We start from the raw sequence: 22,775 nt of genomic DNA, 5'->3' as shown, positions 1-22,775 counted from the left end.
CCGATAGCACGGGACTGCCTGAGAAGGCCGTGGAAGGCAGTGGGGGAGGGGGGCATCTTCTCCCGCTGCTTGTAAAAGCAATCCGGCAGCTAATTAGCCACTAGAATTGCTTTTACATGAAAGCTGGTTGCCGGCTGACAAAAACAATACCAGGATGATGCCTGCAGCTGCAGGCATCATCCTGGTATAACCACTCAGAATCCAGTGATGTACCAGTACGTTGCTGGCCCTTGTTGGGTGTATATGCTATGTTCTTTTTTTTATGCAGCCTGTGTGCTGAATGAAAAAAAGAGAAGAAATCTTTGCCAGAAAAAGTGTGTGGTATGCCCACCATTAGAATATACCGCCCTGCATCCACCCACTTCTAATGGTGGGCACACATAAAATGTGCCAAAAAAAAATTACAAAATATATATGCTGAAGTGTAGGGGCCATCCACCCACTGGCCACCCTTGGCCCCCATGCTTTGGCATATATGCTCTTTTTTTAACTGCAGACAAAAAATCTCATCCAACAGCACTGCACACAACTACTTATATATATTTTGAGAGCAAGACCCTGTTGCTGTCAGAATAAACAAGTCAGTGCTGCAGCTGAATGACATCCTCATTTCTCAAGCAGGCTTTTCTCCCCCTTTCTAAGACGGATATTTACAAGCCATTGGGGGAAGCCCCGGCCATTAGGTTGCATGGTGCCAAATGCGCCAATTTCAAGATTGTACAAATGTTTTAATAGTGGCATGTATAAGTAGTACCCCATATGGAAAAAGGATGACACCAAGTCCCAAACTATCTTGCCACTGCTCCCCATGTAGTCTGGGAATCCGGGGGGGGGGGGGGGGGGTGGGGCTCCACATGACTATCTTTTCCCTCGTAAATCTGAAACGTATATGTATAGCCTGTTGCCCTCTCACAGGTCTTATACATCTTTACCCTATATCTGGCATGCTTGCTGGGGAGAAATTGTTTGAATGCAAGGTGGCCAGAAAAATGAATGAAGGGCTCAACAACACAGATGTTTTGCTGGGTAGTATAGACATCTGCAAATTTTTGGTTAAGGTGATTTACGAGGGGCCAAATTTTGTGGAGTCGGTCAAATTCAGGGTCACCCCGAGGACGACAGAGTGTGTTGTCATTGAAATGCATAAAACACATTATACTCTCATACAGTATCTATGCCTGGCTATGGCAGCAGAGAACACGGGCATATGATTAATCGGGTATGTGGACCAATACAACCGCAATTAATTTTTTTTAGTAATGCCCATGTTGAGGGTTAGGCCAAAAAAAAATTAAATTCGTGAAACATTATTATTATTATTATTACTACGAGTTTATATAGCGCCAAAGGGTTTGCTCAGCGCTGAAACATAATGAGTTTCTATGCAAATGGTTGATGGCGATAAATTGTTGTGCATATAAATTGCTTTGATCCACAATCAATGCATACAGATCTTCTGTGAAAAACAGCACCAAAAAATCAAGGGGAGTAGTTAAATTTGCTGTTTCCACCTGAATTCTGGGTTGGGCAGTGAATGTGGGAAGTAAGGGTGCTGCAGAATTTTTGGGCTGCAAATCGGGATTTGCAAGCACATCCGGAAGGATACTAGGGGCTCTACCTGCCTGTGTGCAAATTCTTGGTGGCTGCGGGACACTACTTGTGCTTGCCACTGCAACAGCTTGTACTGCACTTATGGGACTTACCACGTCACCAAGTGATACTGCATTGCTAGTTTGTGTAAGACCAGGATGTTCTAAGCCGCTGGTGCTCGCCAGTTCACCAAAAGGTAGAGTGGCACTGGTACTGGCACTCTGCTGCATATGACAGTCATCAAAATTTACTGGCAAGTGCTAGCAGAGAACAGGCCTGATTCCGCGAACACTGCGGTTTTGTGTGCAATGTATCAAGTGACCTACTGACAGTGCACTTGCTGGGGAGAAGGGCGGGTAGCGTAGGGGATAAACACAGGTGCTGGTAGGTCCCGCTAACGCTGCATTTTTGTGGACACTATACTAATGTGAACGCTGGTATAGTGCTAATCTGATCAAAGATATTGATCCGTTCAGACACTATACTATACTAGCAATGGAGCTTTATTGTGTATGTGAGTGTGTTCCTAGCAATCAAGGGGTTAAATGTTTTTACTGGTGTACTGACGGGCAATCTGGCGCTATCTGGGAGGGGTGCGAAATTTATATAATTTATTGCATGCCTACATTGTGGATCTATGCATTATACCTAAAAGAGGAACAACTGAGAAATCTAAAAGGAACGGGTTGCTTGGAGTCCACAAGAAGGATTACTCCCTATGGAACATGTTAAATCCTGAGCTGTTTATTAAGGGTCCTGTAGTAGAGGAAGGATTGAAAATCTGTATATTACATTCTTTAATAAAATATGGCATACAATGTCAAACAGCAAAATTACTTTTAGATAATCTGTACAATATTTACCTAAAAATACTTTCCTGTTAATTGGAAAATATTGTGTATATTCAGTGACCTTTTAATGTTAAAACACGTTTATATGTAAAGCTAAAGTTTAGTAAAAAAAAAAAAAAAAGAAATCAGCACAAGGGATATTACTTACAGTGTGTACGATGTGTCCCTTGTGTTGCTGGCTCCTTCAACAGGTGAAATCCTCATCAGTCGATCCCTCCTTACCCCCACTGCCATAATTTCCCACTACAGAGGGTTAACAGGGTCGCCAAAGCTGTGACAGGCACTTCAAAGAGCGCCTGACTATTCCTGGCCTTTCTGCCCAGCCCCTCCATTCATAGAAGCCATACTATTGCATCTATGAATGAAACACAATTTGTGATTGGAAAGCAGCATATGATTGAGAGGCCCACCCTCTACATTCGTAGATCCTTTTTCATTTGTGGAAGCTATAGTAGAGCTTCTGTACGGGTGCATTCACACCTCCAAATGTACCCTGACTCCAATTAGATGCGAGAAACCCATTGGGGTCCCCACGATTAGCTACAGGAGGCATCCCTATTGAAAGCAATGGGAGTCTGCTGGCTCCTGCAGCTAATCGCAAGAACCCCTACTGGGGTTCCTGCATCTAATCAGAGGGTGGATGCATTCACAGATGTGAATGCACCCGAAGTGGAGAAGGTGGGCAGAAAAGGTGGGCAGAAAAGGTGGGCATAATCAACAACTCTTGATGAGTGCCTGTTACAGCTTTGTTGGCCTTATTAACCCCCACCACTGTAATCTTCTTGTGTGGCGAGTATTTGGAGGAGAGGGATCGATGAACTAGAATTTCAGCTAATAGAGAAGCCAGCAGCACATGGGACATATCCTAATGATTGTTAAAAATGTCCCTTGTGCTGTTTTCACTTGTGAATAAACTTGGGCTTTAAGTAATGGTATGTGTAACTTTGATATTTCATAAGTTTGCTGTTAACATGCTTCCATTTTCCCATTACATTTAAATATTTTGATAAACTTTAACAAAACAGTATGCATTAGTATGCAGTCTCTCCCACTAAAGGAGAACTCTAAAAGAATATTTGTAGTTCAAATTCCAAGGAAAATTGCAGTGCTAGCTCAAATAAGTATTGTTTGGTAACCTAAATGTTATTTATTAATGATTGTTCATTTATAGGCATCCAGTTTGTAAAGCTGATCCATCATTCCAATGTGCCCATTTGGTGGTTTTGATCCAGGAGTTAGTGCATAATGAGAGGCAGTCCCCTTGTGTCTTTTTAATGGAATCCTAGTATCAGTTACACTAGCCCCTGTCCCATAGGATAAAATGCATTGAGCTTAGCATACGCCACACGCTGTTGGCTTGACCAATCCAACAGTGTTCCGAGTTAGGTAATCTGGTGATTTTAGGATGTTTGGAGCTTCCTATTTTTCATGATTTTTGTGTGAATGGGAGCATTTTCAACAGCACCTATCACTCTGAAATGGGAGATTTTAGGATTCAGGATTCTTGCATTCCAGCCACGAGCCTTTTTTCTAATGCATTTTGACCTCTTATGCTGTGAGGTCCTACTATTTTGTTAGTTCTTATCTGTAGTTTTTGGCGGTGTTGGTATCCTCCCTTCACATTCATCATCTGAGTCCCGGGCACAGTGCTACAAAGAAGGTTGCATTGTTTCTTCCCTTGAGTGTGAACAGTGGAAGCTATAGTCCTTTTTTGCATTGCAAATTACATTGTTATTTTAGAAAAAAATTAAGCCTTTAGAATCACTTAAAATCTATATCCCAAACATGTATATACTTACCAGCTGCGTTCAGTAGTTTTGCACAGAGCAGCCCGAATCCTCCTGTTTTCGTATCCCCCTCCGGCACTCCTGGCACCTCCCTCCTGTTGGGTGCCCTCACAGCAAGCAGCTTGTTATAATTTTGTTTGGAAAATCTGTGCTCGCTCACCTCCTTGGTATCAAGAGGGCATTACAGAAAGTACCACACTAACAAGACAGTTTACTGCACACTTATTGGGATGCTGGCCATGTGACTTGTGATGCCAGCAATTTCTTCTGCAATTCTTATCTGTATGAAGCCCCCCTATGGATTTAGAGGCATTGAAGGCAAAGAAAACATATCTATGCACTCCGAGGATAAAATACCCCGGTATAAATTGTAACGTAGATGTGGGATTCAAGTGATTGAACTGAGATGTGATCTGTAGCAATATGTAATTGTAAAGTTAGTTTCATTCCTTGTTATTAAAGATGTATTCAGTCATATATTCATTCATAGGTATTCAGAGACATGTGCTCACCCATTAGCATCTGAAAAGACAGAGCAGCTTCCAGGCTGGAAGTGACACCTGGGTGCCAATAAGATTTGTCTATAATCAGACTTTGCCACCTTCCTGAAGTTTAAAAGAGAAACGCAGACATTTCGGCTTCATGACACCAGGGGGGCTCCGATGTGTCTGGGGAGCTTTAAAGTATATCACAGATCAAAGGAATAGATTTCATCTCTCATAAAAGCTAAAATATTACTTGCAGAGAGATGAAAATACTTCCTTCTGATTGGGCACTCCATGGGCTACATCTGCATGTAAAAACTGTATTTGTGGACTATGTAGAATGCCAGAAAAATGCAGGAAATGGCGCCAGATAGTGACAGCTGAACAGTGATTGGTACTGTTGTGATTGGACTGATGCGCTGGTGTTGGAAATTCAATCCCTGGTGATTCAAACCGTTCCTGGTCCAATCGACTTTGGGCATTTCAGCACCCAGAACGTCCTGTGGGCTAGTACGGGAACACCCCCCAGGGTTGATTGGCCAAGGACTAATGTCCAGCCTACATCCATATTCCTATAAATTGAGGACTTGAGGTATGGACGTGGCGATTCGTGTGGAGCCCGTTCTATTTGACTGACGGATCATGGACTTTCTCTGACTTGCTCCAGTCGGAGGATAAATCTTTGTAAAGTTTTATTTCTGTTTTATTTCCCTTTTATTTTATAGTCACTAGCCAATTGTGTTTCTTCTTGTATTTCTTGTATTTTCTGTAACTTTTTACACTTTGTACATAGTTTATGCACTGCCCACTTTGGGATATTAAATCTTAAAATTAATAAGTGACTTCTGCGTACTTAAGTGGGCTCATATCTCTGCAGAGATTAGATTGTATTGTATTTTAGTGCCTTTATACGCTCAGTCTAGTTCATTGTTAATCTGTATGCAATTGCACTGCATGTTGGTAGATTGCGTCTGCCAGACGGAGATTTGTGTGTGTGTGGAGTCCCAGCAGACCGTTCTGCGGATAAACTGTTGGGTGGTGGCAAGCTTCCGTTTGTGGTGTGTCTGGTGTAGGGGTGTTTGGACAGTGGAAGAGTGATTAACACCGGGGTTCTGGCTTGTAGGATAGCTGGAAATATTTTATTTAGAAAAAAGATCTTGCGACCAGCATACATTTTATATAAAAGTACAAAAAATAAATACAGAGAACCACACATCTGGTTAATCAACATAAACATAACTGGATAATTCTCCGAAATTATACACAATCTTTATGACCATATCATCAGAAAATAACTTTTATAACCTTTTATAGAACGTTATGCCTGCGTGGCGGCCTCTACAGCCTTCACATCAGGAAAGGTACAACGCCACACACAAAAAAAATTCACAGCCTTTATAGCTTAACCTTAAACTCCACTTTATCCCCTACAACGGGGAGGTAACATTATTTCACAAACTCAAGGTCCTTATGACCTACTAAGGTACTCAAACATACCCCTCCCACCAAAGGCTAAGAAACCTAGACCTTCAGGACACGTAGCCAATCTTCAAAAAAAGACTTCACAAAATCTAGGGGGGTGAAAGAAGAAAGGAAAACAGGACAGTAACCACACCTCGAGATTAACAGACGGCAGCTACAGACCTGATATTCCTCCACGCCTCTATCCAGGCCCTTCGCCACAATCTGTCTTTCTCCAGACCCCGAATTTTCCCAACCTCACCAAGAATGTCACGCACCACCACCTGAACAGGAAGGACCTTCTGCCGCAGGGAAACCGGACACCGTGCATTCCACGTGTAATATCGGACCACTAGACAAACTAAGAAAAGAGTGTTTAAATCAAAACCAGCATGCCTTTCTAATGCCCCATACACCCACTCAGCATAAGACATGCAATGCAGGAAGGGGATGTCTAGAACCCTCCCCACCTCTTTATACACCTCTACATTGCAGGGACATTGAAGCAAGAAGTGGTCCATACTCTCCACTTCACCCCCACACTCCGTCCTCGGACAACCACGGTCATCCAAAGGACGGTACTTCAGATTTCCCCTCACGTAGAGCCTGCCATGAAACGCAAGCCAGGCCTGGTCCCTAAATTTTAAGGGAATCCTCTCCAAATTTAACAGTTGTAGACCCTCCCACAAAATATGGCCTGGGCAATCCTTCAAGGCCAGCAGTGCATGAAAAGCAGAGGCCACGACCCTCTCCCTCAGGAGTCTCCCAGGGAGCGACCTGACCTCCTCCGCCGTCACACACTACCGCCTAAGAATCTTCAAGCACGGGGCGACATAAGCCGGGAGCTTACCATGCTTGACTCTCAAGCTTCTCACTTGCCCGCCTCTCTCCCAACAGTTCAGAAAAGGCCTAAACCAGACTTGAAAGAGGCCTACCCATGCAAGCGGTCTCTCTTTTAGCATACTACCAATATTGTGTTTAATACACATCAAAGAGAAAAAAACAACTGGGTTGACCATACCTAGGCCACCCTCCCGCCTGGATCCGTAAGTCACATCCCGCCTCACAAGGTTCAGCCTGTTCCCCCATAATAGCTGGAAGAAGCAGCTGTAAACCCTTGTGTAGAGAGACCCTGGCAAGAGACAGATGAAACTGACGTACAAGAAAACAGGGACCAAGTAAGTCTTGATTAGGTCAACCCTTTCCCTTAGGGACAGCCGCCACCCCTTCCAGCATTTCACTTTAACATCGACATCTGATAACCTGGACTCCCAATTTGATTTGCTATAATCACCAGGGCCAAATTCGATGCCTATCACTTTTACCTTCTGTCGGGGCTCGGGGAAAGCATCCGGAAGCTTGAAGCCCTCACCCTCCCTGCCCATCCAGAAAACTTCACACTTATTATGATTAATCTTGGAGCCTGATGCCTCTGCATACTGCTCCATCACCGAGACCACCTCCTGCGCCTCACCAGTCCCAGAGATGAATACAGATACGTCATCAGCATAGGCCACAACCCTCAAAGGCGGATCACCAAAAGCACCCACCGGCACCCCGCCCAACACCCCACCATCTAGCCTTCTAATGAAGGGTTCGATGGCAAAGACATAAAGCAGAGGTCTCAGCGAACACCCCTGGTGCACCCCCGAGCCGACCCCAAAGGGCCACCCAATCCAACCATTGACTAACATGAAGCTCTCAGCCCCTTTATACAAAGCCTGAAGCCATCCAATGAACCTCCCCTCCAGGCCATATCTGTCAAGGAGACACCAGAGGTACTTGTGATCAACTCAATCAAAGACCTTAGCTTGATCCAACGCCAGCAAGTACTTCCCACAGCCGTCAACCCTGCACCACTCCAGAGCCTCCTGGACAGCTAACTCCGCTGAAAAGGTACTCCTGCCCTGGACCGAGCAGTGCTACTGCTGCGAAAGTAGACCGTCTGCCACAGACGATAAATGCCAGAAAAGAATCTTGGCCAGGATCTTTCTATCGACATTGAGCAGGCTAATGGGGCTCCAATTCTCAATCATCGAAGAGTCCTTACCCTTTGACAATAAGATCACAGCTTACTTCCTCATGGAGGGAGGGAGAGAACCCTCATCTAAACACCTCCGCTAGGTGAGGTGCCAAGCTAGATTTGAAGGTTTTAAAAAACTCTGCTGTCAAACCATCTGGCCCTGGTGTCTTTTTAATGGCCAGACTGTCTATTGCTTTAGCAACCTCTCCAGCTGTGATCTCACTGGTCAAACTTATGGGCGGGGTGTTATTCTCCAAACCTGGTGTAGAGTCCAGGAAGCTCAACATCCCTGCCTGGTCAAGGTGCCTCTCTCTCAGAAGATCCTCAAAAAAAGACCTTGAGACCTCCAGGATCCCTGACCTGGATTTCGTCAAAGATCCCATACTATCCCTCAGTCCACTGACCGTCTTAATTGCTATGCTCTGTTTGCAATTCTGATAAGGGTCGGGCGAATGGTACTTCCCGTTGTCCCTTTCCAGAACCAAAGAGACATGCCGAACATATTGATACTTCTTCAAGAGAAGCTTAACCTCTGAGATTGCCCCAGAATCTCCACCCTCTGAGACAAGGCGGTCAAGCTTCCTCTTTAACTGCTGATAGGCAATGTATTTCTCAAGTTGTTTCCTCTTACCTAGGGCCTTGAAAAACTTGCCAATCCGCACCTTGGTAAGCTCCCACCATTCCGACTTACTGCCACAGAAATCCAGGATGGTCTCCTGAACCTGAAGAAAATCCTTAAAGGATCGTCTCACCTCTTCGTCCTCCAGCAGAGCCGAATTCATTTTCCAAACACCCCTTCCCTTCAGCGGCGTATCTGAGGCATTCAAAGTCACAGTTAACATAAGGTGATCGGAGAACTCCACCGCTCGACACTCAGGTGCCGAGAAAGCAGAGTCCCCCTTCAAAAAAAACCCATCCTCTCTCACTTCTACCTTTTCTAAAAGTGAACCCCGTGCTGTCCGGGCTGTGCTTAATTAAGGCATCCTCCAGACCTGCTTCCCTGACTATTGCATTTAAGAAAACGCTGTCATATCCCAGCCTGTCATTGGAGCCTTTCCTGTCTTTGAGCCTAGTGATGGTGTTAAAATCACCTCCAAAGACAACCTGCCGGGACGTAAAAAGGAAAGGCTTAATCTTCTTGAAAAGGCATTTCCTTGCCCACCTGGACTGGGGACCATATATATTAATTAAACGCAATTCATGCCCCTTCATGAGGACGTACAGGACCATGCACCATGCCGAATTCATTTTCCAAACACCCCTTCCCTTCAGCGGCGTATCTGAGGCAAAGTCACAGTTAACATAAGGTGATCGGAGAACTCCACCGCTCGACACTCAGGTGCCGAGAAAGCAGAGTCCCCCTTCAAAAAAAATCTATCCTACTCTCACTTCTACCTTTTCTAAAAGTGAACCCCGTGCTGTCCAGGCTGCGCTTAATTAAGGCATCCTCCAGACCTGCTTCCCTGACTATTGCATTTAAGAAAACGCTGTCATATCCCAGCCTGTCATTGGAGCCTTTCCTGTCTTTGAGCCTAGTGATGGTGTTAAAATCACCTCCAAAGACAACCTGCCGGGACGTAAAAAGGCTTAATCTTCTTGAAAAGGCATTTCCTTGCCCACCTGGACTGGGGACCATATATATTAAACGCAATTCATGCCCCTTCATGAGGACGTACAGGACCATGCACCTTCCAATCTCCACCTCAATGACCCACCGGAATCATGCCGGAAAAAAGCACCGCAACTCTGCTGTAAGGCTCAGCCGCAAGAGACCAATAAGAGGGACCACACCTCCACTCCCTCTTGGCCAGGTGTAAATCATTAAGCCTGGTCCCTTGCAAAAACAAAACATCAGCTCCAATCTTGCTGAGCAAAAATAAGGCTGTATATCTTGCACTTACAGATTTAATACTGGCAACATTAATGGTTGCCACCTTTATCGGAGCGGGAACTGCCATTAAGATAATTGAGATGGCTGTTTCTTAACCTTTGTTCTCCCACTTTTTGCAGGTGGTCTAGCCCTCTTAAGGGAACCCCCTGTATCCTCATCCTCCATAGGGGATACATTCTCACCTATATCCCCCTCCTCCCCAAACAAACTGTACCTATTTTCAACAGGTACCTCCTCAACATCTAAGGATGAACAGGAAGAAGCAGAAGATAGTACTGTCTTGTTCTTGCCACCCCCTCCCACCACAGACCATCCCCCTCCCCTGTCCTTATCCTCCCTCTCTGACCCCACAGCTCCAGAGTCCGGACCCACCCAGTCTACCTCCTGCTTACCCTCGGGGGACTTTGCAGCCTTAGCCTGGTTCCTACGACTATGAGGGAGCATCACCAGAAGGGGGCCACAGGAGACCCCGCAACCCCTGCCCCCTTGGCTGCTTCACTGATTTTGGACTGTGCTGAAAGGGGTGACACATGAGGGGGGGGGAGAACGACATTTGGGAAGACACCACAGTAGGAGGACACTTCACAACAGTGGCAGAGACAGAAACACTAGGAGACGCACTGGGCACCTCTGGCACAGGAGCCGCTGTACTCACCTGACCCCCAGTGACCTGAACTTCCCCTGCCTCCTCAGCCTCCATCCTAGCCAACTCCTCCACCACCTCCGGCATATTATGCAGTGCCTCTGGGCACCGATTATAGGAATGGCCTAGCTGCAGGCATAGGTTGCACCTAATCAGGTTGCAATCTTTAGCAATATGCCCTATTCCTTGGCATAGGGAACATTTCAAGATACTGCAACTGGAGGCGAAGTGCCCCTTGCACCCACATTTGTAGCAGACTTTTGGCTGACCCGCATAGAACACCACTAGTCTATCTTTCCCCAAAAATGCTGACGAAGGAATATGGCTTATCTGATTGTCTACCAACTTAAGCTTAACCAATGCTGACCACCCACCTGTCCATATCCCCCTGTCATCCAATAGTTTCCCAAGGGGGGCCAACACCTCCCCAAAACGTCTTAACCATACAATTATGTCGGCAGCAGGAATGGATTCATTTCTGACCAAAATGGTCACATTTTTAACCAGACCCTGCCTGGTGACCACTTTAGGGGTGAGCCCTTGCCATCTGGGGGTACACTTCCATATATACTCATACCTTTTCCAAAACATCTCTAACCCCTCAGGTCTAACAAAAGATATATCAAACTCTCCTGTATCTAGCGGTGCTATGAAAGCAAATATGTCTGATGCCTTGAATCCCATTTCCAGGATTCTATCCACCACCTCTCTCCTGCCAGGGGGAGGACCGTCTCCCTCCCATTTCAATTGGACTACATTGTGCCTCTTTACAGGTGGAGCTGACCCCCCTGCCCTTACCAGAGGTGCATTCACTGCATTCTGACCCCCCCTCAGTGCAGCAGAACAACTGATAGCAGGCCTTGCTGCAGGGATGGGGGCGGATCCCTGTTCAGTACCAACCCCGCCCTGCACTGTCTGGGGGTGGGCTATAGTTTCCTGTGCTGTAGGAGCAGAGACATGGATGGGGGCGGATCCCTGTTCAGTACCAACCCCGCCCTGCACTGTCTGGGGGTGGACCATAGAGCCCTGCGCTGCAGGAGCAGATGCATGGATGGGGGTGGACCCTTGTTCCATACCTGGCACTAACAGGGGAGGAACCACTACTCCCAGCTGCGCCTTAGAATCACGGACTGGGATGTGGGCGGGCCCTTGCTCCATACCAGCCACCCCCCAAGGAGGGGCTAACACTCCAAACTGCGCTGGAGAGGTAGAGACTGAGACGTGGGCGGGTCCCCGCTCCATACCGCCCACTCCCAACGGAGAGGCCACAACACCCGGCCGTGTCACGGAAACAGGGACACGATTGTGAACAGACCCCAGCTCTGCACCGGCCCCCAACAGGGAAGGGGCTACAACTCTTAGTCGAGCAGCCAATGTAGGGATCGGGATGTGGGCGGAGCCCTGCTCTGTACCAGGCACTATCAGGGGCGGGGCTACAACACTCGGCTGTGATGCGGAGACAGGGATGTGGGCGGACCCTTGTACCGTACCAGGCACTATCAAGGGCGGGGCTACAACACTCTGCTGCACTGCGGAGACAGGGGTGTGGGCGGAGCCCTGCTCTGTACCAGGCACTATCAGGGGCGGGGCTACAACACTGGGCTGTGTTGCAGAGACAGGGATGTGGGCAGACCCTTGTACCGTACCAGGCACTATCAGGAGTGGGGCTACAACACTCTGCCACACTGCGGATACAGGGATGTGGGCGGACCCTTGCTCTGCTCCGGTTACCATGTGCACTGCCCGGGGGGAGGCCTCACTGACAACGTTTGCACATACAGGATTAATCACATTATGCCCCTTTTGTCCACCATTGTGTTACTTACAGTCCCGCTGGGATTAGATCCCCCCTGCGGCTCTCCCTCCACTCTGCTCACATCCAGCCCAGCAGCTCTTTCCTGTGCACTGTAGAGCCTCTTCAGCACAACAAACACAGCTTTCTCCTTGCTCTTTTGCTGCAGGCGCCTTGGACACTTGTCATCCTCTGCATCCGTGTCCTTGGATGATAAGGCAAACTGCCTCCCATGCAGGGGAGACTCGAGCTCAGTCACAAACTCCATTACTCCTCCTGCCTCTTTCTGCTCCACCTGGGATGCCCAATCTACTTTCTCCACCTCTTGCTGTTGGGGAGGGATGGACTCCGATCCCTCGCTCACCGTATCCCTGGGTGTAGATACTCCTGCCTGCTGGACCATACCAGCCGGTGCTCCTGTTGCAGGGTCAGATGATTCCTCAGATGAAAGGGTCTCCTCTGCCTGGCCTCTCGCTGCCGCCAAGGCTTTCTCCCGGTCCTCATTAACATACTTCTCCCTTAGTATGCCGCTCGCTGCTTTCAGCGTGGAGACAAGGTCACTCTGCACACGGACCGCCCGCTCCATGCTCTCCAACTCTGGCTTCCTACTTTTCCTCTTTGTGCTTTGAAAACGATCAAAAGAGGGCTTAAACCTCTTCAGCTCAAGTTTCATTTCAAAGAACAGAATCCTCACCCAGAGTTCAACAGACCGTGGCTACAGACCGGATATTCCTCCACGCCTCTATCCAGGTACTTCGCCGCTGCCTGTCTCTCTCAAGACCCCGAATTTTCCCAACCTCACCAAGGATGTCATACACCACCACCGAGACAGGAAGAATTTTCTGTCGAATGGAAACCTGACACCGTGCGTTCCAAGTGTAGTAACGGACCACTAGACAAACTAAAAAAACAGTGTCAAAATCAAAATCCACTTGTGTTTTGAAGGCCCCATATACCCACTCTGCTTAAGACATGCAGTGCAGGAAGGGGATGTCTAGAGCCCTCCCCACCTCTTTGTACACCTCTATATTGAAAGGGCACTGAAGCAAGAAGTGGTCCATAGTCTCCACTTCACCCCCACACTCCGTCCTTGGACAACCACGGTTGTCCAGAGAACGGCATTTCAAGTTCCCTCTCACATATAGCCTGCCATGGAACGTGAGATAGGCCTGGTCCCTAAACTTTAAGGGAATCCTTTCCATATTTATCAATCTTAAGCCCTCCCGCACACTATGGCCTGGGCAATCCTTCAAGGCCAGCAGTGCATGAAAGGCAGTGGCCACGACCCTCTCCCTGAGAAATTTCCCAGGAAGCGATCTGACCTCCTCCGCCGTCACACACCACCGCCTAAGTATTTTCAAGCTCTGGGCAACATAAGCCGGGAGCTCACCGTGCTTGACTCTCAGGCTTCTCACTGGCCTGCCACTCTCCCAACAGCTCAGAAAGGGTCTAAACCAAGCCCGAAACAAACCTACCCATGCAGGCGGCTTCTCTTTCAGTATATTACCAAAATTATGTTTTACAAACATAACAGAGAAGAAAACGATCGGGTTGACCATCCCTAGGCCACCCTCCCGCCTGGACAGGTAGGTCACATTCCGCTTCACTAGGTTCAGTCTGTTCCCCCCTAATAGCTTGAAGAAACAGCTGTAGACCTTGTATAGAGAGACTCTGGCAAGAGACAAACGTAACTGACGTACAAAAAGACTGGAATCAGGTAGGCCTTGATCAGATCGACCCTTTCCCTTAAGGAGAGCCGCCACCCCTTCCAGCATCTCACTTTAACCTCGGCATCAGACAACCTGGATTCCCAATTCGATATACCATAATCATCAGGGCCAAAAGTGATGCCTAACACTTTGATCTTTGGCTGGGGCTCCGGGAAGGTATCCAGAAGCGAGAAGTTCTCACCTTCCCTACCCATCCAGAAAACGTCACTTTTCTCACGATTGATCTTGGAGTCTGATGCCTCCGCATACTGTTCCATCTCCGAGACCACCTCCTGTGCCTCTTCAGTCCCAGAGATAAAAACAGACACGTCATCGGCATAGGCCACGACTCTCAAAGGCGGCTCACCAGTAGCACCCACCGGCACCCCACCCAAAGCCCCGCCATCTAGCCTCCTAACAAACGGGTCAATGGCAAAGGCATAGAGCAAGGGACTCAGCGGACACCCCTGGCGCACCCCAGAGCCAACCTCAAAGGATCGCCCAACCCAACCATTGATCAACATGAAGCTCTCCGCCCCTCTGTACAATGTTTTCAACCAGCCAATAAACCTCTCTTCCAGGCAATACCGGTCAAGGAGATGCCAGAGGTACTTATGATCTACCCGATCAAAGGCCTTGGCCTGATCCAGCGCCAGCAAATACTTTCCACTGCCATCAGCCCTGCATCGCTCCAGAACCTCCCCAACAGCTAACACCGCTGTGAATGTAATTCTGCCCTGAACTGAGCAGTGCTGACGTTGCGAAAGTAACCCGTCTGCCACTGACGACAAGCGCCAGAAAAGGATCTTGGCCAGAATCTTCCTATCGACATTAAGAAGGCTGATGGGGCGCCAATTCTCAATCATCGAAGAGTCCTTACCTTTTGACAACAAGATCACAGCCGATTTCCTCATGGAGGGAGGGAGTGAACCCTCATCCAGACAGCTATTAAAGACCTCCACAAGGCGAGGTGCCAAGCTGGACTTAAAAGCCTTAAAGAATTCTGCTGTCAAGCCATCTGGCCCAGGCGTCTTTTTAATGGCCAGACTATCTATGGCTTTGACAACCTCTTCAACTGTGATCTCGCTTGTCAAACTTGTGGGCGGAATGTTATTTTCCAGACCTGGCGTAGACTCCAAAAAGCTCGACATCCTTGCCTAGTCGAGGTGCTTCTCCCCCAGGAGATCTTCAAAGAATGCCCTTGAGACCTCCAAGATCCCTGACCTGGATTTCGTCAGAGATCCCGTACCATCTCTCAGACCGGTGACCGTCTTAATCGCTATACCTTGCTTGCAGTTCTGGTAAGGGTCAGGCGAATGGTACTTCCCATAATCCCTCTCCAGAACCAAGAAGGCATGCCGGTCATACTGATACTTCCTTAGGAGAAGCTTAACCTCCGAGATTGCCCCAGAATCTCCACCATCAGAGACAAGGCGATCGAGCCTCCTCCGCAGCTGTTGGTAGGCAACATACCTATCAAATTGTTTTTTTTTACCTAGGGCCTTGAAAAACCTGCCAATCCGCACTTTGGTAAGCTCCCACCACTCCGACTTACTGCTGCAGAAATCCAGGATGGTCTCCTGAGCTTGAAAAAAATCCTCAAAAGGATCGTCTCACATCCTCATCGTCCAGCAGAGTTGAATTCAATCTCCAGACACCCCTCCCCTTCAGTGGCGTATCTGAAACATTCAAAGACACAGTCAGCAAAAGGTGGTCGGAAAACTCCACCGCCTGACACACCGAGAAGGCGGAGTCCCCCTTTAAAAAAAACCTATTCTACTCTCACTTCTACCTCGCCTAAAAGTGAATCCCGTGCTGTCAGGGCTGTGCTTAATTAAGGCATCTTCCAGACCTGCTTCCCTGACTATCGCATTTAAAAAAACGCTGTCATACTCCAGCCTGCCAATGGAGCCCTTCCTGTCCTTAAGCCTAGTGACAGTATTAAAGTCTCCTCCAAAGACAACTTGCCGGGATGTAAAAAGGAAAGGCTTAATCTTTGTAAAGAGGCATTTCCTACCCCATATAGACTGGGGACCGTAGATGTTAATGAGCCTTAGCTCTTGCCCCTTCACAAGGACGTCCAAGACCATACATCTTCCAATCTCCACCTGAATGACCGCCGACACGTTACCATGCCGGTAAAAAGCACGGCAACTCCGCTGTAAGGCTCGGCCGCAAGAGACCAGAAGGAAGGTCCACACCTCCACTCCCTCTTCGTCAGATGGACATCAGCCAGACTGCTGAGCCGGGTCTCTTGCAAAAACAAAACATCAGCACAAATACTGCTGAGCAAAAATAAGGCCACACTCCTAGCACCTACAGACTTTATGCTGGCAACATTAATGGTTGCCACCTTTATCGGAGCGGGAACTGCCATCAAGGTAATTGAGATGGTCGTTTCTTAACCTTTGTTTTCCTCTGCTTTGCAGGGGACCCAACTCTTTTTAAGAGACCCTCCAGCCTCCCCTTTATCCATGGGAGAGAGGGTTCCCACAGAGTCTCCTTCCTCCCCTGAAAGAATATCAAAACGATTTTTGGAAAAAACCTCCTCCACCTCAAAAGAAGAAATTGAGGATGCAGGAGATAACACTACCCTGCTCTTCCCACTCCTCACTACCGACCACCCTTCCCCCTTACCCTCTTTTTTCCCTCCTGATCCACTATCCTCAGGGGCAGGAACTGAAAGCTTCCCTTTCCCAACACCACCAGAAGCCACCCCATCCCCTACAGGATCTTGGCGATGTAACGGGAGCAGAACTGGGGGCGGTACCACAGAAGGTGCTGCAGATGCCTTCTTGGCCCTCACACCCCGATTTCTTCGGGCAGGGGGGACAGGAACACTGGGGGCAGGGGTAGACAACACTGGGGGAGAAACATGGGGAGGCAAAGGGTCAGGGGGGGACTTCACAGAGGGGGAAGGCACAGGCACATTAGGGGTCACATTGGGTGCCTCTGGTGCTGGAGCACCTGAGGTGGCAGGATTACCAGGGGGAGGGGGAGATGGCACCACCTCCATCTCCTCAGCCTCCATCCTATCGATCGCTCCTCCAATAATCCTGGCAGATTATGAAGGGCCTCAGGACAATGATTATAAGAATGTCCCAGCTGTTGACATAAATTGCACCTAATTAAGTTACATTCACGGGCCGTATGCCTAACACCCTGGCATAGTGAGCATTTAAGCACTTCACAGGTTGCTGCGAAGTGCCCCTTAATGCCACATCTGTGGCATACCTTTGGCTGCCCCACATAGAATATAACTAAACGATCCTTGCCAATGAAGGCTGAAGTAGGTAGGTGCTTAATTCTATCACCTTCCGTGTGCAGTCTCATTGTTGCTGTCCACCCTCCTGTCCAAATCCCCCTGTCATCCAACATTTTCCTCAATGGAGCTAGCACATCACCATACCTCCCCAGCCAAACGGTTATATCCGCTGGTGGGATCGATTCGTTTCGCACCAGAATTGTAACACTCTTCACCAATGACTGCCTTGAGTTAACTTTTGGGACTAGCCCCTCCCACCTTGGGGTCCCCTTACAATCCTTCTCATAACGGATCAAAAACACATCTAAACTTTCTGCCCTCTGAAAGGATATATCATACTCCCCTGTGCCCGCCGGGGCTATAAAAGCAAAAATTTCCTGTGCTCTAAACCCCATTTCCATTAAGCGGTCAACCACTTCCCTTCTTATAGGGGGGGAACCCCTTCCTTCCCATCTCAGTTGGACCACATTCCTCCTTTGTACACCCATACCTCCACCACTCCTCTCAGATGACATTGCCACACTCCTTCCCCCTCTCACTGCAGCAGAGAAACTAAGCACCCTGCCACCCACAGGAGGGGGGCTCACCACATCCACTGGACTCAGTAGACTGACATTTGCATTAACTGGCAGGCTACCATCAGTATTAACCAGCGGGCTGACATTTGCATTAACCGGCAGGCTACCATCAGTATTAGCCAGCGGGCTGACATTTGCATTAGCTGGTAGGCTGACATCTGCACACACTGGCAAACCATCCCCTACACACCCCATCAAGCTAACACCTGCATTCACCAGTAAGCTGACACCTGCACTGACCGGCAGGCTAACGTCCGCACTCACAAGCAAGCCGGCCCCTGCACCAACCGGCAGGCTGACATCTGCAATTACCGGCAAGCCGACTCCTGCATTAACCAGCAGGCTGGCTGCACTTACAGGCATGCTGGCATCTTCCCCCGCCGGCACCGCACACTGATCAGGTCCATTACTCACAGTCCCTGCATGCGGCTCTCCTGCCGGCTTTGCCGCTACTTCCATCACCTAGTCTTTAGGGATCATTGAGCTGGGGATCCGCTCCAGCCGCACAAACATCGCTTTGTCCTTGGGAATCAGCTTGGCAGGCTTTGGGCAGGTATCCTCATCCTCTCCAGACTCCTCAGAAGTGAACACAAACTGCCTTCCACTGAGCGGGGACTCCATTTCCGAAAATGAATTGTAAGCCGGACGGCACTTCATTGGGATCCTCCTGGGTCCCCCACTCTGGCTGTTTCTCCTGCTGCTGCTGATGAGCAGGGATGGATCCCTGCGACTCCTCCACACTCACTGGTCTCCTCCCCCCGGAACACTCTGGGGCACACTCCACTGCAGGGGATGACACACCAGGGGGATCCGATTGATCCCCGGACGAGGTCACTCCTCCAGGCTGCCCCCTGGCCGCAGCTAATGACCGCTCACGAGCAAGCCTGAAGCGGTCCTCATTCACATATTTTTCGCAGAGGATCCCGCTTGCCTGCTTCAGCGACGTGACAAGGGAGCTCTGCTGGCGGACAACAAGCTCCAGCGAGTCTAGCTCGGGTCTCATTGCCTGTCGCTTGTTGCTCCACACATGGTCATAACTGGCCTTCATCTTCCGTAGCTTCAGCTTCAACTTTGCCAGTCTCTCTTCCTCCCTCCCGATACGGGCAACATGAGCTGACACTCTCCCACGATAAGAGGTGTACGACTCCCCCTTTTTGGCACATTTCCCAAGTCCTCGATAGCACTAGGACTGGTACTCTGCCCTGGGGGGGGGGGGGTCCCCCACCCGGGTCATGGCCGGGCTTGGCCATCCAGCCAAGGGCTTAAACAATAAATCTAGCCCCAGGCTTGGTTTTAGGCCTAGAAAGCTGCAGAGCCTCACTCTCTGCTTCACAAGCTGTCTGTGCAGCAGCCACACCCACTTCCTCCTAACGAGGCCCAGCTGTAGGATAGCTGGATGAATCCTAGAAGGGTGAGTGATTGCTAGGCTGCTCCTCAACCCTAATTAGTGCACCAGATTGTATGTAAGATTTGTATCTGCCCATGTGTAGTCAGCCAGCTGGATTGGAGTGGAGTCTTCCTCCGGTGGTGGCCAAGAGGTAGTGCAGGCTGTTAAAGTGTATCACGCCTGGTTTTATATATAAGTAAGTTAAGTCCCCCTTATTCCCTCTTACCCCAAGTCACGGCCGCATGTGCTTGCCTCGGTTAGCTAGTCACTGTGGGCGTGGCGTGCAGGTGAACTGTGACATAAATAAATAAATGCTAGGGTAGAGGTACAGAGTGATACTAGAAACTGTGGAATATACTGTAATTATATTGATTTGAATATTACACACAGTACCAACAACTTACCAACAATTTTTTATTTATTTTTTATGTGATACAGTTCAGTGTCCTCATTGATGACAAGAAGGTAGTCTCTTTCATATATGATGCAGTGCATCAGTCGGTTGTAGATTTTCATTAGCTCTTTTGTTTTATTTTGTGTTTGTGATGAGATGAGTCAGGCTTATGAAGGACCTTGTGTTCCTGTGTTTGTTTCCCCAGCTACTGGAGGCTGAGACCATGCAACACATCTTCCTCAATAACTACCAGCTGTGTACAGAGATACATGAAACTGTCCTTCAACACTTCATCCATTGCTTGGCCACCCACGGACGGCATGTCCAGTACTTGGACTTTCTGCACACCATCATCAAAGCTGAGGGAAAATACATCAAAAAGTGCCAGGACATGATCATGACAGAGGTAAATGTTAATCCTTATCATAGCAAGTGAATATTGTTTATGGAAGCACATTTTCTATAGTGAAACAAATCCAGTAAAACAGAAAAGATAAATGAAACAAAGTGGTAGAAATGTGATATTATGCCAAAGGTTGTTTATGGCTTTGGAATGTCTCAAAGCTATGAAGCTAAAGGGGCTTTTATGTTTTTGTTTTTAATTGTAGACATGGCAAAAAGGTGTACACTAGTTGTAAAGAAAACTTGCTTGACTAGTAGATGCCATCATGCAACTTTTCACTTCAGCGTTCCATCAGTTATTTCTGCTTGCCAGTGTACAGCTTGTCTTCATATGTCAGACATTTTAAAATGAGCTAGTAAATGTTGTTTGACATACTTCTACTGTTTTCCTCAAGCTGAGCAGGTAGGGGTGTATGTCTGGTTTATATAGACCTAGTATTGGTAATGGAGTTACACAGTGTTCTACAGAATACCACCAAATGTAAAATGTAAAAAGGTCATATTTATATTTCCAGTTAACAGGTGGCACGCTAGGTTTTTCTTCAGATGTTTATGTCTCTGGTCTGTTGAAAAAGCTTGTAATTTATAGACATGATTAACTTTAAACATACCTAAATCAAAAATTCAATATATTGCAGCTTGCCAATTCCTAGATGTTATTTCTGCATTTGTTTTTTTGGCCTAGTTTTTCCCTCTGTTTTCACCTGGTGATTGTTTCCAGTGACTCTTCACTTCTCTGCTTCTTGCCCTAGAGTGACAATGCTTGCTAACCATACTGTATCCATAACTGTTAGACTACAAACAACTCCCCATCATCTCATCTATATAACAAGGTGGGAAAAGTTTTGTGGTTAACAAAAAATAGCTAATTGTTTGAAATTTCAGTTCAGTATACAAAAATTACAAGGGCTTAAGGTTTCTAGCAAGATCATCAGATATTTTCCTGTACTTGCAGAAAATGTCCAACAATAAAACCGGGTTTAGTTTGCAAACATTTGCAAATACATGCGTAAGCTGCAGAGCCTCTTCATGGCACTCCAATATTCTGCAGTTCCTAACTCTACAAATTTTGAGAACCCGCATAGTAGAGGCACATATATTTAATGGATAGACTGAGGGCAGGTGAACCTGAGGGAGACCTCCCTTCCTTAAAGGTACAGGGGCACACTGGACACCCAGCAAATAGCACAATGGCAGCCAAGGTGTCCAGTGCGCCCCCTCACCAACAAGTCACAGCAAGGAGCATATGGAAGGGCGACGCATGTCAAACAATAAAAGAGAAAAATTCCCAGCTCAACTTATCAACCAGCTTGCAAACAAACCAAATTAGCCTGTCTAACAGTATGTGTGCTAACTAAACCCCTGTTTTTAACGCATACTGTTAGACAGGCTAATTTGGTTTGTTTGCAAGCTGGTTGGTAAGTTGAGCTGGGAATTTTTCTCTTTTATTGTTTGACATGTGTCGCCCTTCCATGTGCACCTTGCTGTGAAGGCCAGTTATAGACTGGGGCAGTGGACATTTTTGTACTTGCAAAAACTGTTCTTAGCCTGAAAAAAAGGAAACATTTAAGGACTGGTAAGCTGCAATGTATTACTTTTTTCTTGGGTAGGGAATAACTTAAGTTCAAATTTACACATACTGAGAAGTTATTAATTCCCCTTTGCTTTCCCACCTTTCCTTCCCTTTTCATAGGAGGCCCTATACAGCTTCAGTTTGTGAAAGAGCCAGTCTGAAAGAAACAATGTTTGTTATGTTTACTGTTTAGAAAACCTCTGTGATGCCAGTGTCAGGGGTGCAACCCTATTTTAAATGCTGAAAGTGGAACTAAACTGTATCTGAGCACCACAAACTGAAAATGCTATTTAACTAATATTTAAATTGCAAAGCAAACTAACCCATCCATTTATGTCTCCATGCTTTATTTTGTTGTAAAAACCATTTTGAAAAACATCCTTATAGCAATTCTAGCTGTGGCTATCTTGAGTAATGGCAGATGGTCTCTTGGAATACATCTGCCCTTAGCTCAGGCATGTAGGCAAGAGGGTGTGCTTAGCTGAGAAAGCCCCCCTCCCCTTCCCCAGATGAAAGAAAAAAAAATGCCAATGAAGACTTGTGGGATGTATGGCATCATTTTGGCCTAGTCCAGAAACCAGGAATTACTGTAACTGAAGAATGTTTAAAACAAGTACCGTATTTTCCGGCGTATAAGACGACTGGGCGTATAAGATGACCCCCTACCTTTCCTGTTTAAAATGTAGTGTTTGGGCTATACTCGCCGTATAAGACTACCCCTCTTCCAGTGCACAGCAGTGGAAAAAATCGTGCCCCATCATTGGTGTCAGTGGGAGGAATAGTGCCCCATCATTGGTATTAGTGGGAGGAATAGTGCCCCATCATTGGTGTCAGTGGGAGGAATAGTGCCCCATCATTGGTATCAGTGGGAGGAATAGTATCCCATCATTGGTGTCAGTGTGGGGGGGGGGGGGGAATAGTGCCCCATCGTTGGTGTCAGTGGG

General features: G+C 47.6%; 1 protein-coding gene across 2 annotated transcripts in view; it reads left to right on the top strand.

The window, feature by feature from the left end:
* ITPR3 (inositol 1,4,5-trisphosphate receptor type 3) overlaps nucleotides 1-22,775 on the top strand; it is a 465,627-nt gene that overhangs the window by 261,463 nt on the left and 181,389 nt on the right. For both annotated transcript variants that reach the window (XM_089673590.1, XM_089673591.1), the window contains exon 30: nucleotides 20,062-20,262. In XM_089673590.1, the coding sequence (XP_089529716.1) occupies nucleotides 20,062-20,262 (201 nt within the window). The remainder of the gene's footprint in view (nucleotides 1-20,061; nucleotides 20,263-22,775) is intronic.

The sequence above is a fragment of the Staurois parvus genome, unplaced genomic scaffold, assembly GCF_062004578.1.
Source record: "Staurois parvus isolate SC_StPar_1 unplaced genomic scaffold, SC_StPar_1.0 ptg000142l, whole genome shotgun sequence".
Classification (NCBI taxonomy): domain Eukaryota; kingdom Metazoa; phylum Chordata; class Amphibia; order Anura; family Ranidae; genus Staurois; species Staurois parvus.
The sequence above is the reverse complement of the archived record's forward strand: the minus strand, read 5'-3'. Positions and strand labels throughout refer to the sequence as shown.